At 39.4% G+C, this 14,039-nt stretch overlaps 1 protein-coding gene across 1 annotated transcript in view; it reads right to left on the reverse strand.

Annotated features, from left to right (window-relative positions):
• Positions 1 to 1,386: 1,386 nt before the first annotated feature.
• The window catches only part of Mogat1 (monoacylglycerol O-acyltransferase 1), a 32,689-nt gene continuing 20,036 nt past the window's right edge, over positions 1,387 to 14,039 (reverse strand). The window contains exon 3 of the mRNA XM_087205962.1: positions 1,387 to 8,524. Coding sequence (XP_087062088.1) covers positions 8,370 to 8,524 — 155 coding nt within the window. The 3' untranslated portion in view covers positions 1,387 to 8,369. The remainder of the gene's footprint in view (positions 8,525 to 14,039) is intronic.

Raw genomic sequence — 14,039 nt, forward strand, 5'->3', positions numbered from 1 at the left:
CTTGCGAGGCAGGCATGGTGCCACAGAGCTAAATCACTGGCCCAAGATCTCCATTAAAGTATTCTATTAACAAACTGATGATATTAATAAACTGATCACACTTTTGCAATATTTAAATATTGGGCATTACATACCTATGAGTTTAGGTAACTTCCCAACAGCCAGCAGTCTTGGCTCTAGAAAAATGATTAACAACCACATGTTCCTCTGTCCACTACTAGACTATTATATAACAACATTTTCTCTAACAACTTTGAGTAGATAATTAGAAATTAAAATCAAGCATCTAGGGAATAACATTCTTCATTTCAAAGGCATTTGCTACCCTCTCGCTTATGAAAAAAACCTCTGCATTTTACATATTGATACGTATGTAAATGAAAGCATTTTCTTCTGATTACAACTATCTCTCTCTCTCTCTCTCTCTCTCTCTCTATATATATATATATATATTTTTTTTTTTTTTTTTTTCCCCCAGCACCAGTGATTGAACTCAGGACCTTGCACTTGCCAGGCAGGCATGGCACCACTGAGCTACATTCCTAGCCCACAACTATATTCTTTTACAAGCACTGTCTTTAGGTTTCATGAGCGTAGAGACACTTGAAAAAAAAATAGAGACACTTGCTGATCTCCAAATCTGAACGTTTTCTGAAAAGTACAGTGGGGTGTGGTGGTACATGCCTGCAATCTGAGCACTCTGGGAGGTTAGGGAGGAGGATTCCAGGTTGGAGCCAAGCCTAGGCAATTTGGTAACTTAAGAGACACTGTCTCAAAAATATAACAATAAAATAAAATAAAGAACAGGGTATATAACTCATTGTGAAGGCCCTGGGTTTAATTCCCAGTACTACACAAAATTCAAAAAAAGGAAAGAAATGTATAAATGATATTCTTAAAATGGGAAATTGCTAATTCTTATTTTTTATTCTAAAACTAGCTATTTGACAAATGATGTCAAAATTATAAAAATTTTAAAAAGGAAAGAAAAGAAATGGATTTAGAGTCACCAGTAGACATACCCATAAAAAAACCTTAGCATCCCATCCTCTCATTAAATAGGTGCAGGGTATGTGGTTACATATCCTACACAGCAAGTTCATGTGTGATTCCCAGCAGCCACCTGAGTCCTACGCTTGGAACATGGGCTCTGGCCATAGAACCTGCTTTCCTGTCTGTGCTCCACCACCCACTACATTTAGGGTTTCCTCCAGCAAAGTTCTTAACCCTTCTGAGCCCCAGTTGCCTACAGTATAAAAACAGTAGTGACCAGGCAAAGTACTTGACCCTGTTTCTGGTGCACTATAGATAGTAGGCATGTTGACTATTATTTCTTATGACAATATTTATTTAGTATATGCTGTAGTGTTAATAAAATACTGGGGGAAAAAATCAAAAGATATCTTGCACAACAATACAATGGCATGTTTTCAACCCAATAAAATACTGGAAAAGGAGTATTGAAACACATATTTTAGTATATGTGCTGCCGAAGCGAGCACTGAAACACATATTTTAATAATAAACATCAGAAACACTACCAGGTCTCAAAAGTCAAAGTTATCAGTTTTGCCATACAACGTGAGGCACATAACATTCTCAAGACACTGTTTAAAAAAATAAACTTAGGGTTTTTTCCCATTATTTTGGCAAATATATGACTGACTTGATGTAATTCAATAATTTGGTTGAGATATAGTTCACATACCATAAAATTTCCCCATTTGAAGGGTGGAATTCAGGGGATTTTTGTATATTGGCAGCACTGTATAACCATGAGTACAATCTAATTTTAGATTATTTTCATCACCCAAAAAAGAAACTTTGTACTCATTAGCAGTGATTGACTTGATCTGGAATCTATGCATTTTCGTACAACGTTTTGAATTTCTAAATCAGAGAAGCCTTGTTCTTATGCCAACTGCCTGGGATGGTGGCATTTCCTGACTTCTGTTTCCTCCCATTCCCCTTGCTTCTTCTTGTTTTATTCATCTGCACCTGCAGTTTTCAGTTAGCTCCACCCATGCTTTCTGCTTTTAAAAAAAATCCCACCAAAAGAATTTTAAGTACTGACTCCACAGTAGCAGAATTTTCAGTGTTCATAATTTCATTTCAGTTCCCTTGCTGGTATTCACCTGTAGCAATTCAGCCTTGCCCAGGTGTGGGAAATGAAAAGCATTCTATCCAGGTTAAAAACCACATGAACACATTAATCAATTGGGCATAAAAACACATTTATTGGTCAAAACTTACAAATTGACAATTTTTAAAAAACACAGAGCAACATGTTCCATATAGAAAAGATAAAACTTCACCATCTCTTGTAAAAAGATTTCCACAAGTAGTAAACTCTGTTCTTCCATAGGATTGAATGACATTAAGGAGAAAGCCTTTGTCTTTATCATTTTCTCATCACTGAGATACAGACCCAACACCCACAACTTAAAGGAGGAGAGGTTGATTTTGGCTCATGGGTATAGTCCATGGTGAGCTGGCTCCCAGGCAGAAACAGCATGGCAAAGAAAAGCTGTGCTGTGCTCGCTTCAGCACCACATATACTAAAAAAGAAAAGCTGTGCACATCATGGCCATCAGGAAGCAGAGAGCAAATGTCAGGCTCTTACTGATTCTTGAGATGCCCTCAAGTCATGTTTTCTATTGTCCTGATGCAAAGTACTTGATTTTTTTTTTTTTGTAATGCTAACATTTTTAGCCACCATGCTCTCCTTTGCACCAACTTTGCAGGAGGTTCCTTTCTGGCAAAACTGAAAACTTTTTAAATGCGCTTTTTGCTCCTGTTTTTCACTAAATTTCACCCAAAGTGACAAGCAGCACTCATGCTATGGTCTGCACTGAAATTTCCTTCATCAGAATAATTAGCCACTATTAATCTCAATCCTCTGCAAAGTCTATGGATGTGAACAAAATGTAGACAAATTTTCTCTCAGAGGATAACACACATGGTTTTGAGTCCAAATGCCAATGGAGTTCTTATCCTCAACCCAAACCTCCTGAACCTGCACTTTACAGTCTGCATTACCATCAGCATTCTGGTTTTCTGAGCTCCAATCAGAATCTCCTAACAATTTTTTTTTTTTTTTTTTTTTTTTTTTTTGGTATTGGGGATCGAACTCTGGTCCTTGTGCTTGTGCAGCAGGCCATGAAACCACTGAGCTAAATCCCTGGCCCATAATGGTTTTTTTTGGTACTGGGGATTGAACTTGGGACCTTGCGCTTGCGAGGCAGGTGGCAGAACCACTGAGCTAAATCCCCCAGAATCTCCTATCAATTTCAGCTAACAGTACTCTATGGTTTCTCTAGCTGGCATCACAAAACCTTTCCAAATTCCTCCAGCAATCTAGTTCCAAAGGCTTCTGAATTGCATGATCAAGTATAGTCATGGAACAAACCTAATCATGGTACCAAAATCTGTCTTATATTCCCATTGGCAAGACATTGTACCCACCACCCACAACTTAAGTAGGAGAGATTTATTTATTAATTTAGAGGTTTATTTATTATTTTAGATGTTTTTAGCAAGAGTGAAAAATGTCAAGCAGAGGCTACACAGACAGAGCCAATGGGACACTGAGATTCACTCCTAACTCGGTTTACATTGGGAGGATCTGAGCCCAGGCCACCCAGCCACGTAGCCTAAGCCCAGAAGTTAAAGGACTATCTGAAATGAAATCTTGGAATACAGAAAAGGGTGAGCGAATTAGGGATTCTTGGTATCCCCACATCACTGGACATGCATATAGCAGGATTTGGAATCCAACCAGAAAGTGATAAACCCCAAATTGGTCTGGAAACAGAACAGGAGAGAACTACACAGAACTACACAGCCCTTGAGAATACAAGGAATGTCAGGTTCACCTGTATTCTTAAAGAAGCCTAAGATAATTCCCAATCAGTATATAAGAATTATTTTTTAAAAACGCAGCTGTGACAAGCCAGCTGCATAAGGCTGGAGCATAACAGACTGTGATCCTGGGGCTGTCAATATGGTGACAAGATCTACTTCCCCGTCTGAGTAACAGAGCAGCCATGGCCCTTACTCATGATTAGGATGAAACCAAGGAAGATCCTTTTCTGGGTCCTTCGGTCATTGGGGCAGAACTCCAATGCCTAAGGCTCTAGTGGACTTTGAAATCTTGGACTTTGCCCAGGATATACCACCAAGAGAAATCTTGCAAAAAATCTATAACATGGTATAGTGTCTCAAAAAAGAAAAATATTCTTAATACCAATAAGACAGAGCTTGCTTCAGAGTTGTGCAATTCTTTGCTTAAAGTGTATATTTTTAACTGTAGTCTACCTTTTGATACTTTTGTTTTACAGAAGATTCTTAGGTTTATCAACCAGTGACCATGGAATAACGGTACCTCCTGTTTAATCTGGGACACAGGAATATGGACCCAGTCCGGGTGATCTGCGTGAACCTCACAGGGATTCCACTGCTTCATCTGCAGATGGAACAATTAAACTATGATGGCTCTTTTTGCTCTAAAACTTGCTTTTTGGCACAACCCACCCCAAATTCAGGTTAGTGCCACTAGCATTCACTGAGAGACCGCTGAAGTCCTGCTCTGTTGTGGTCAAAATGCAAATGAGACTCAGTAGCAGATTCAGCTACTGAGAAATTCATCATCTCATGGGTTAGCTATGGATGGAGGTAACCTCTCTTCTTTTCACATAAGGATTGAATGTACTAAACTCTAGGTGTTTGGGGAGGGTTAGCTGCAATTGTTGAAACATAAAGTTTCAATCAGAGAAATCTTTTTGTTTTAAATATAGAAAATTGCTTCTGTGTTTATCATCATTAAGAAACTAGAGCAAGTGCTTGTGTGTTTTATAAGTTGGCCTTTCTCCCTTGGAAATATATACAAATTCTACTTGAAGTAACTCTTCCAGCCCAACAAATAGCTATTATGTCACTTAGGTTAAGAAATGCAAATATGACAACTAGCTATCTTGGTGTACTTGGGAAAAAAAAAGAGTAAACAAATCCCAACAATAGTGTCTCTTGTTAAAGGAAAGAAATACACAGCAAATGTACCCAAAACCGTTTTCATATTCATCCCACTCTTTGATAGTCTGCATTGGTGAGGTAGTTTTGATGAGAGGTAAAGTTCCGGAAGTACGGATACTACAACCAGATTCCATGCTTCCCACAACAGGAATACCTTCTACTGAAAATAAGGATTTTACTTTTAACCTTGTACATGTGGTAAATATTCCCCCAGAACACCTGATGTGCACACATTTTGATTGTTTTCTTGGCAGGAGCCCATCTAGCACTGTAAGGCGCAATGGTGCACAGCTATAATTCCTGACACTCAGGAAGCTGATGGAGGAGGATTACAAGTTCAAGCCCAGCCTAGGCAACTTAGTGAGATCCTCTCTCAAAATAATAAGTAAATAAATGGTCTGGGGATGTAACTCAGGGCCCTGGATTCAATCCTTTGGGAGCCTCTAAACTGCAACATTCAGTGTAAGCACAACAGTTGGAGCTGGCTGTTGACACTGTCCTATCAGAAACTTTTAGCTGCAGGATAAGGAAATGATTCAGCTTGCACCCTGCAGACAAGGAAAACAGAGGGGAAAGAAATGTCCAAATAGAAAAGCATCTAGGCACATTTTTCCAAGGCAACAGGCCCAATGTCTTTCATGGTGTTCTGGGTTATTTTTGTTGTAGTATTTGTTTTGCTTTAAAATCATGTGCAGGGCCGGGGATTTAGCTCAGTGATTTTGCCTCCTGCTGCGCAAGCGCAAGGACCTGAGTTCGATCCCCAGTACCAAAAAAAAAAAAAAAAAAAAAACACAAAAAATTTGTTTGGGGCCGGGGATTTAGCTCAGTGGTTCTGGCATCTGCCTCACAAGCGCAAGGTCCTGAGTTTGATCCCTGGTACCAAAAAATAAATAAATAAAATCATGTGCAATTGCACAATACACAAGAACCTTTAAAGTAGAAGAGATTTTTGTCAGACCACACTAGTGAATGTAATATAGAACCCGCATTTGTGTGACAGCAAAAGTTCATATGAGGAGATTCATTTACAACCTATAGGATGATATGGAACTTCCGGTTATGCTTTGAATATATGAAAGACTTCGGGGATGGCTGGATTAAGTACTCTGGAGATCTTCAGAAGTGAAGAGGTAACTCCATTCACTGCCATGTATACTGAAAAATAACATGTTACATATGCCAAAATTAAGTTGCTATGTTCAGATTTTTTTAATGGCAAAATCTAAACAAATTCATGAGAGAATTTTTCCAATTTTTTATTGCCTCTGCTTTACTAAGTGTGAGTTTTAAATCCAGCTGCTGATGGGTGGTCCAGGTCCTGATAGAGAAATTAAAATTCATACATCTCTGAAATCACAAAAGATCATGTGCCATCAGCTTTTAATATACTTCTTCAATGGGCTTCAACTCATGGATTTGTAATAACTCAAAAGACCTGCTTGGACAAAAAAAAACTGAATTGATTTTAAGGTCATGGGTCAATGGATCTTGGATCACTTAGTTGAAGTTGAAGGACTTCAGACACTTTCTAGTGTCTGAAGGCTTACTTTCTAGTGTGTGAGATGCTTTCCTTCTTAAGACTTCAGCCAGTAGAATTTCATTTTGCTGTTGCTGAACCCAATCCAGGCTCTAGCCCAAGGCTTAGTGTTTCAACACTTAGAAGCTGAAGGACCTTTTACCAACAAATCAGAAGTAAATCGGTTATACTGATCCTAGACACCTAGCATGGAACAAGTACAGATGCAAACAGCTGGTAATGAGCATCGTTTGGAACCAAGATATTCTTCTTACTTAGGAACTAGTTACTTAATGCTTAGTGACTAATGATCAAAAACCTCCTTCTGGCTTGCTATTGATGAAACAACTTACAGTACAACCAATTAGTGATGCAGGGCAATCAGACAGAGAAAATTTCTCCTTCTGAAAATGCGCAGCTTTTTCACTTCTTGTCACTGGGACAAGAAGCACCTACACCTTAAAAGAGGTGAGGTTTATTTTGACTTACAGTTTAACTTCATGGTAAGCTGACTTTATGGCAGAAACAGGAAGACAGAGGGGCATGGCATATATGACATGTTATTTTTCAGTACATCTGGCAGAGAATAGAATAATCTCTAGATCTTAGGGTCTCCATGCCACAACAGCCAGGAAGCAAAGAAAGGGATGACAGGGACCAGGGACAAGAATATACCCTTCAAGGTCACTCTCCTAGTGACTACCTCTAACCAGGCCTCCTACCAGCATGGCTACTGGACTCGTGTATAGCGCCCCTGTTATCTAATCACCTTCCAAGCACATGAGACTCTTGGGGCCATTTTAGGGCTAAACATAACAGTGGGTCTTAATACATGCTTCATTCTATGGAATAGCTTTAAAAATCTTCATACCATGGCAAAGTGTTGAACTACTAATACACTCATTAAAGAAGTGCTTATTCTGTGCCAACTTGGTGCCGTAACCAGGCATTCAGGAGACACCAGGAAGCAGGAAAGACAAACTCCCTGCTCTGGTTCGGAGAAGACTCAACCTCAGATTGCTGTGAAGTGGACACCTCTCACCAGGAAGGGTGCTTTCTTTCAGAGCTTGGTGTACAGTGAAAAGACCATTTGGGAAGAAAAGTAAAAGTAAATCTGCTATCGTAAGAAGTTTTGGGAATTTTCAGTATCCTAAACATGTGCGAAATCATGTTTCATCAACAGACCTGCAAGTCTGTAGCAAATGCACACGCTGCTGAGCAGGGGCAGAAATGAGGTGGGCTCTTACCCACACAGGTTTCCATGTGACAAATCCATCCTGTTTCCAAACTGGCATAAAAATGCTGTGCTGCTGCATAAAATTGTTGACATAACACATAAAGGATCAAATTATCTAAGTATTAAACATGACATTATTCATTAAGAAAAAAAACCTCTTCTAGCTCTCAGTAAAGCAAATTATTTTATACACTGTCTCCTACATGTTCCAGCTGTGCTGCACAACAGCTGTCCCACTTAGTGAAAACAACATGTCACATTATGGTGATGTTTAGCAAAATGGGCTTTTTGAAGCTGTCCATTTTCTATTTGGAGGGGGAACACATGAATAATTCTGTACCCCTCCATAACCTATAAAATGAGGAAAATTATTAAAAGCCTTATAGTCATCTCCAATCTTTTGCAGTAGTCATCTACTGCGTTTTTATTTACTAGAGGTAAAAATCAACATCTGCAACCGTAAATAATACTTTTCAGTCACAAATTTGATTCAGAATCCAAAGGAAAAAAATAATTGGCTTTTAGAGGATTTATTCTCTCAAAGGGATTCTTTCTTCTTCTCTTTAATGCCCTGGGAGACTAAAGTCATCTAAAAATGAGAGTGCCATGCTCCACAATGCCATACTTCCCTTTGTGCTCCTCAAATAATATCCTCAGCTCCTGCATGTAGATCTGGTGCAGCTCCTCAGTCTGCTCCTGGGTTGGGTGCAGGGTCTGGTGATCAGGGATTGGGCGGCCAACTGCAAAAAATAGAGAACGCATCACCCATGGGGAATCACACCACTCCGGCGGGTCCTCCCGCCCCCCTGGCCAGCTGCGCCAAGGTCTGCCAATCAGAATCCCCAAGCCTCTCTCTCTGAGCCTTTCTTCCTGTCACTGGCTGCCTGCGGTCTCACACCATCCCACTGGGTAACAAATAAAGATCTCTCCCTCGCAGCAGACACTGGATTGTCAGTGTCCTGGTGGTTATGACTTGGAGTCAAATGAGCTACTATGCTGAATGCAGCTGTGAGGTGAAGGGACACAGCAGTGCGTCCACGTCACCAGCATCTCCCTGTGGTACAGCAGACAGCCAGGCCACAGTACGCTCATTATTTCCAACTGTGAGAGCTTCCGGTCACGGGTCCTCCATTTTCACTCTCAAAAATCTTTCTTAACAACTAATAATGCACATATCTTCATACCTAAGTATCTGAACCAGAGAAATGCATATTACAAGGAGTCCACTGTTTGTAATAGTTGGCAACTAAAAGCAACTGAAAGTCTCAACAGAAAAACCATCAAATAAACCATGAAACATCCATTCACTGGACTCTTAGGCAGCGATATTTTTGAGAGAGATAATATAAATATGTATAGATACATAAACACAAAGATGTCTAAAATGTATTAAGTGAAAAAGTAAGTTGTAAAATGAAGTATGATCCTATTTATGAAAACGTTTTATATTTCTGGATGCATTAATGTTGCTAGTGCACAGAAAAATGTGTGAAAAGAGAAAACAGTTTCTCTAGAGAAAGAATTAGGGATGGAGAAACTTTCATTTTTTCTGTATTGTATGAATTTCCTACAAATGACAATGAATTTGTGTTTTATGTGTATAATTACAAACAGACTAATTAATTTAAAATAAATCTGCCTACTTCCGTGCATATTTTAAACATATTTATGCAATAATATGTCTCATTCAGCTATTTAGAAAATTCAAAAAGTACACACAGCTTTGGTGCTCAAACTCACTGCACCCCCTGCTGGTCTGACGCTGCTACTGATGCCAGTGTAGGATGTTTGGCCAACGACTGGGCAGAAAACCCCTCCTGACCTTTGATAAACTTGGGCACGAGGTCAAAGCATGGGACTGAAATTAATGAATGGAACCAACAGTGGAGGAGATTTTCTATCTCACCCTCGTTTGCCCCATGGTACTTACAAGGCTTGGATCTGTGTCAGTAGTCAAAGGTGACTAGCTAAGAGAAAACTCAGCAAGAGTTATGTAATAGAGCGGGAGAAAAGTGGCAAAAGACATCTGTGTGGGAAGTAAGGGTGGGCAGAAAAGGGAGCATCACACACATCTGTATGACAACATTAATAACCTCAACTGCTATATATCTCACTAAATAGAGCCTCCAGAAGGCCTGCACAGTTTGATTGCTTGTATGATCTCTAATCTTGACGTTTAACTTCACTGGATGAAGAAGCATCTAGCACATAAGTAAAGCACACTGCCGGGTAGCCATGGAGGCTACATATGCCTTCCGCCCATTCATCTCTGGCATTCTTCCCTGCTTTGCTTCCCAGCAGCCAGGAGCTAAGCACTTTTCTCTGCCATTCCTTCTTGCCATGTTGTCTCTGTTTAGTCAGCATATCAGGGATTGAAACCATGAGCAAACTTTTCCTCCTTGAATTCGTGGGTATCAATCATTGTGTCTCAGTGACAGGAAGGCTGACTAATATTGCTTGGATATCAAATGTATACACAACAGATATCACTCCATTTTAATTCAGCATACAAAACTGGAAACTACCATCTCATTGTCAGTTGTGGTTGGAAATATGGACTAGGGGAGGCTTAGGTGGTGATGGGGTGGAACTGGGAGCTGGTGTTGGGAAAAAAGCACCAGGCTAGCCTGGAACAACCCTTAACCCATCAGCAAGTGCACTGAGCAGGTAAATTTCTCTCTACCCTTAATTTTTACATATATGGACTAAAAAAGTAAAAGCGAATGATCTCAAAGCTTCCTTCCATCACTGAGATTTGAGGACAAAAATTGAGAAATCTACTAGCAAATTTGTAATTTTATAGAAATAGTTCCTGTTTTCTTAGTGAAACTACCCAATGGCAGAAGTCAATAAAACAATTCAGTGCAGGGTTGGGGACTAACAAAGAAACACAGTGGTCTAAAATGAAGAAAGTTGTTCCTAGGTTTTTGGGGTTTTTGAGTGTTTTCAGTGCAGCCTTGTGCACGCTAAGTGCTCTACCACTGAGCTATATCCCCAGTACCTTACTTACAATAGCACTTAGATACCCGAATTTGTGAGTTGTCTTTCCTAGGAACTATTTTTTAATTAATTTCAGTCTTGTTACTTTCTTAATAGTTTTTACTTTTTATTTCAGATAGTTGTCCCAGCAAGCTCAAACATGCCCATAGATAGTGAATTAATCATGAGACTTTTCCCTTTAAAATAAAATGCACGTAGTCCATGGTCTTATTTGATTGTAGGAATGGGCTCTAGGCAAACAGCACTGCAGTGAGGTTACAGGGGCATCCATGCCTTCTCAGTCACATGGTCTCAGAGGGGACACTGCCTTCTGCCGACACGAGGGCCAGGGGAAAGCACAGCACATCAGGGCGTTAGGGGCGAGGGCCCCTATCTTTCTTCAAATCCCAGCCCCATTGCAATTTAGACCTATGCATTCAGGCCCAACACTAGATCCTGGGGCCTCAGCACCTCCAGACCCTGGTGTATTACATATTTTTATTGCTTTTTAGCTCTTTCAAACTCTACAGTTGTAAGGTTCAAAAGAAAAGATCCAGGTAGAATTGTTCTGAACTGAGTCATCACAAACTGGGATATTCTGAAAAGGGTCCCTAGAGACATTAAAACACCAGAATTTTCTCCATCCACAAAAATGAGACATTTTACTACTAAGCATTCACCATCGTTGCGTGCAAATTCTGCAAAATCTTTTTATAACAAAAAAGGAGAAAAATATCTACATCAAAAGCTGCTTTTAGAAAGAGAACCTCTTTCCCCTGGAAAACCCAAACTACGTGTGGGAGAGTCAGGAATCATAGCTTTTGTTCATGTTTCATTGCTTTGTATAGCTGCTCCATTTTCCAGTTTCATCCGATTAGCCAAGATTATTTACATGTTTGTGGCCTAACATTTTCCTTCCATTTTCTTTTTTTTCCCCTTTTCCCTTCTTTCCCTCCCCCCTCCTTCCCTTTTCATTCCTCTTTGAACATGTTCTTCCTACTTCCTGATATCTATCTTCCATCATGCTCCTTATTTACCCTTTGGGTTTCTCACCCAAGAGAACCAATGTGATGTTTAAACTTGTGTGTCTGATTTATCTCACTTACCATTATGTTCTCAAGGTACATTTATTTCCCTAAAAATGACTCAAATTTATCCTTCTTTATGACAGAGTAGTACTTCATTGTATATAAATACCACACCCTTTTTTTTTTTTTTTTGTACCTGGGATCAAACTCGGGTCCTTGCGCTTGCAGAGCAGGTGGCAGAACCAGTGAGCTAAATCCCTGGCCCCAACACTTCCTTTATCCATTCATCTTTTGATGGGCATCTGGGCTATTTCCAAGATTTCGCTATTATAAATTGTGCTGCTATAATAAACATGGGTGTGCATATATTACCTTAGTATGATATTTTTAACTCCTTCTACCTAGAAGGGGAATAGCTGGGTCAAACAGAACCTCTAATTTTAGTTTTTTGAGGAAATCTTATTGATTTCTATAGTGGCTGTACCAGTTTACACTCCCATCAGAAATGGGGAAGGATTGCTTTTCCTCCACAGCCCTGCCAGCATTTGTTATTGGTTGATTTCTTGATCATAGTCATTCTTTCTGGAGTGAGGTGGAATCTCAGCATTGTTTTAATTTGCATTTCTTGAATGACTAGTGATGTTGAGCATTTTTTCATATGTTTATTTGCCTTTCTACTTCATCTGAGACGTGTCTATTCATTTCTGGTGGCCATTTTCAGACTGAGTCTTTAAATTTGGGGGGGGTCTTATTTTTTTGAGTTGTTTATATATTCTAGATATTAGCCCTTTGTCTGAGGAATAGCTGGTAAAAATATTTTCTCGTTCTGTGGGTTGTCTCTTCATTCTGCAGAAGCTTTTTAACTTGATGTGATCCCAGTTGTTGACTCTTTGTAATATTTCCCGTGCAACTGGGGTTCGTGAAGCCTTCATCTACATCTATGTCTTCTAGAGTCACCTATTCTATCTTCCATCAGAAAATATTTTTAATATTTAGATCTTTGATCCATTTCAATTTTAGTTGAGTGCATGATGAGAGATTTGGGTTGAGGTTTGATTTTCAATATGTGGAAAGCCAGTTTTCCAGCACCACTTGTTTTTTTTGTTTTGTTTTGTTTTATTTTTTTTTTATTTTTTATTTTTTGTATTAAATTCTTTTATTGGTACATTGTAGGTATACAACACAATTACATTTCTCATTGGGAATTGTACCTTTACATAATGCATCTTGGTTCTTATTTTTCCCCATTCCTAGCCCTCCCTTCACCCCCTCCACCCTTCCCTATTTACAAAGACTTTATTTCCATTTCTCAGCATTTTTTCCTTTCCCTTCTTTCCTTTCCCCTGTGCCTCCCACTACCCCTACCCCTTTGGACCTTTTATTCCTATTTTACATTATCGATTATTCATTCTAATAATTGGTACATTTTAGGTATACAATATAATGACATTCATCACTGGAAATTTGCACCTTTACATAGTCTCTCTTGGTTCTTGTTTTTCACCCTTGTCCAGCCCTCCCTTCAACCCCTCCAGCCCTCCCTATTTACAAAAATTTTGTTCCTATTTTTCCATTTTCTCATATTAATCCCATTCCTTTCTATCCTTTCCCTTAGCCCTCCCACTTCCTTCCTCTTTGCCCCTTTTCTTCCTATTTCACATGACCTATTATACATTTAGTCCTTATTTACACTTTCAGTTTCTCACACCAGAGAAACTATTTGGTATTTACACATGTGTGTCCTATTTATTTCACTTAAGAATATCGCCTCAATGTGCATCCACTTAGCTATAAATGTCTCTAATTTCTCATTTTTTATGGCTGAGTAGTACTCCATTTTATTAAAAAAAACACATTTTCTTTATCTAGTCTCCAGTTGATGGGCATTTGGGCTGTTTCCAAGTTTTAGCTATTACAAACTGCGCTGCTAGGAACATGGGTGCACATATATCACTGTGGTATGATTCTTTTAATTCTTTGGGAAAGATCCCCAGTAGTGGAATAGCGGGGTCAAATAGGACTTCCAGTCCTAGTTCTTTGAGGTATCTCCATACTGATTTCCACAGTGCTTGCACCAGTCTACACTCCCACCAGCAGTGGAGCAGGGTTCCTCTTTCCCCACAGCCCCGCCAGCATTGCTTATTGGTTGATTTCATGATAGTAGCCATTCTTTCTGGAGTGAAGTGGGATCTCAGCGTTGTTTTCATTTGCATCTCTCGAATGACCAGTGATGTTGAACATTTTTTCA

The sequence above is a fragment of the Heterocephalus glaber genome, unplaced genomic scaffold, assembly GCF_053883595.1.
Source record: "Heterocephalus glaber isolate CG9 unplaced genomic scaffold, H.glaber_assembly_v1.0 deba00000621, whole genome shotgun sequence".
NCBI lineage: Eukaryota > Metazoa > Chordata > Mammalia > Rodentia > Bathyergidae > Heterocephalus > Heterocephalus glaber.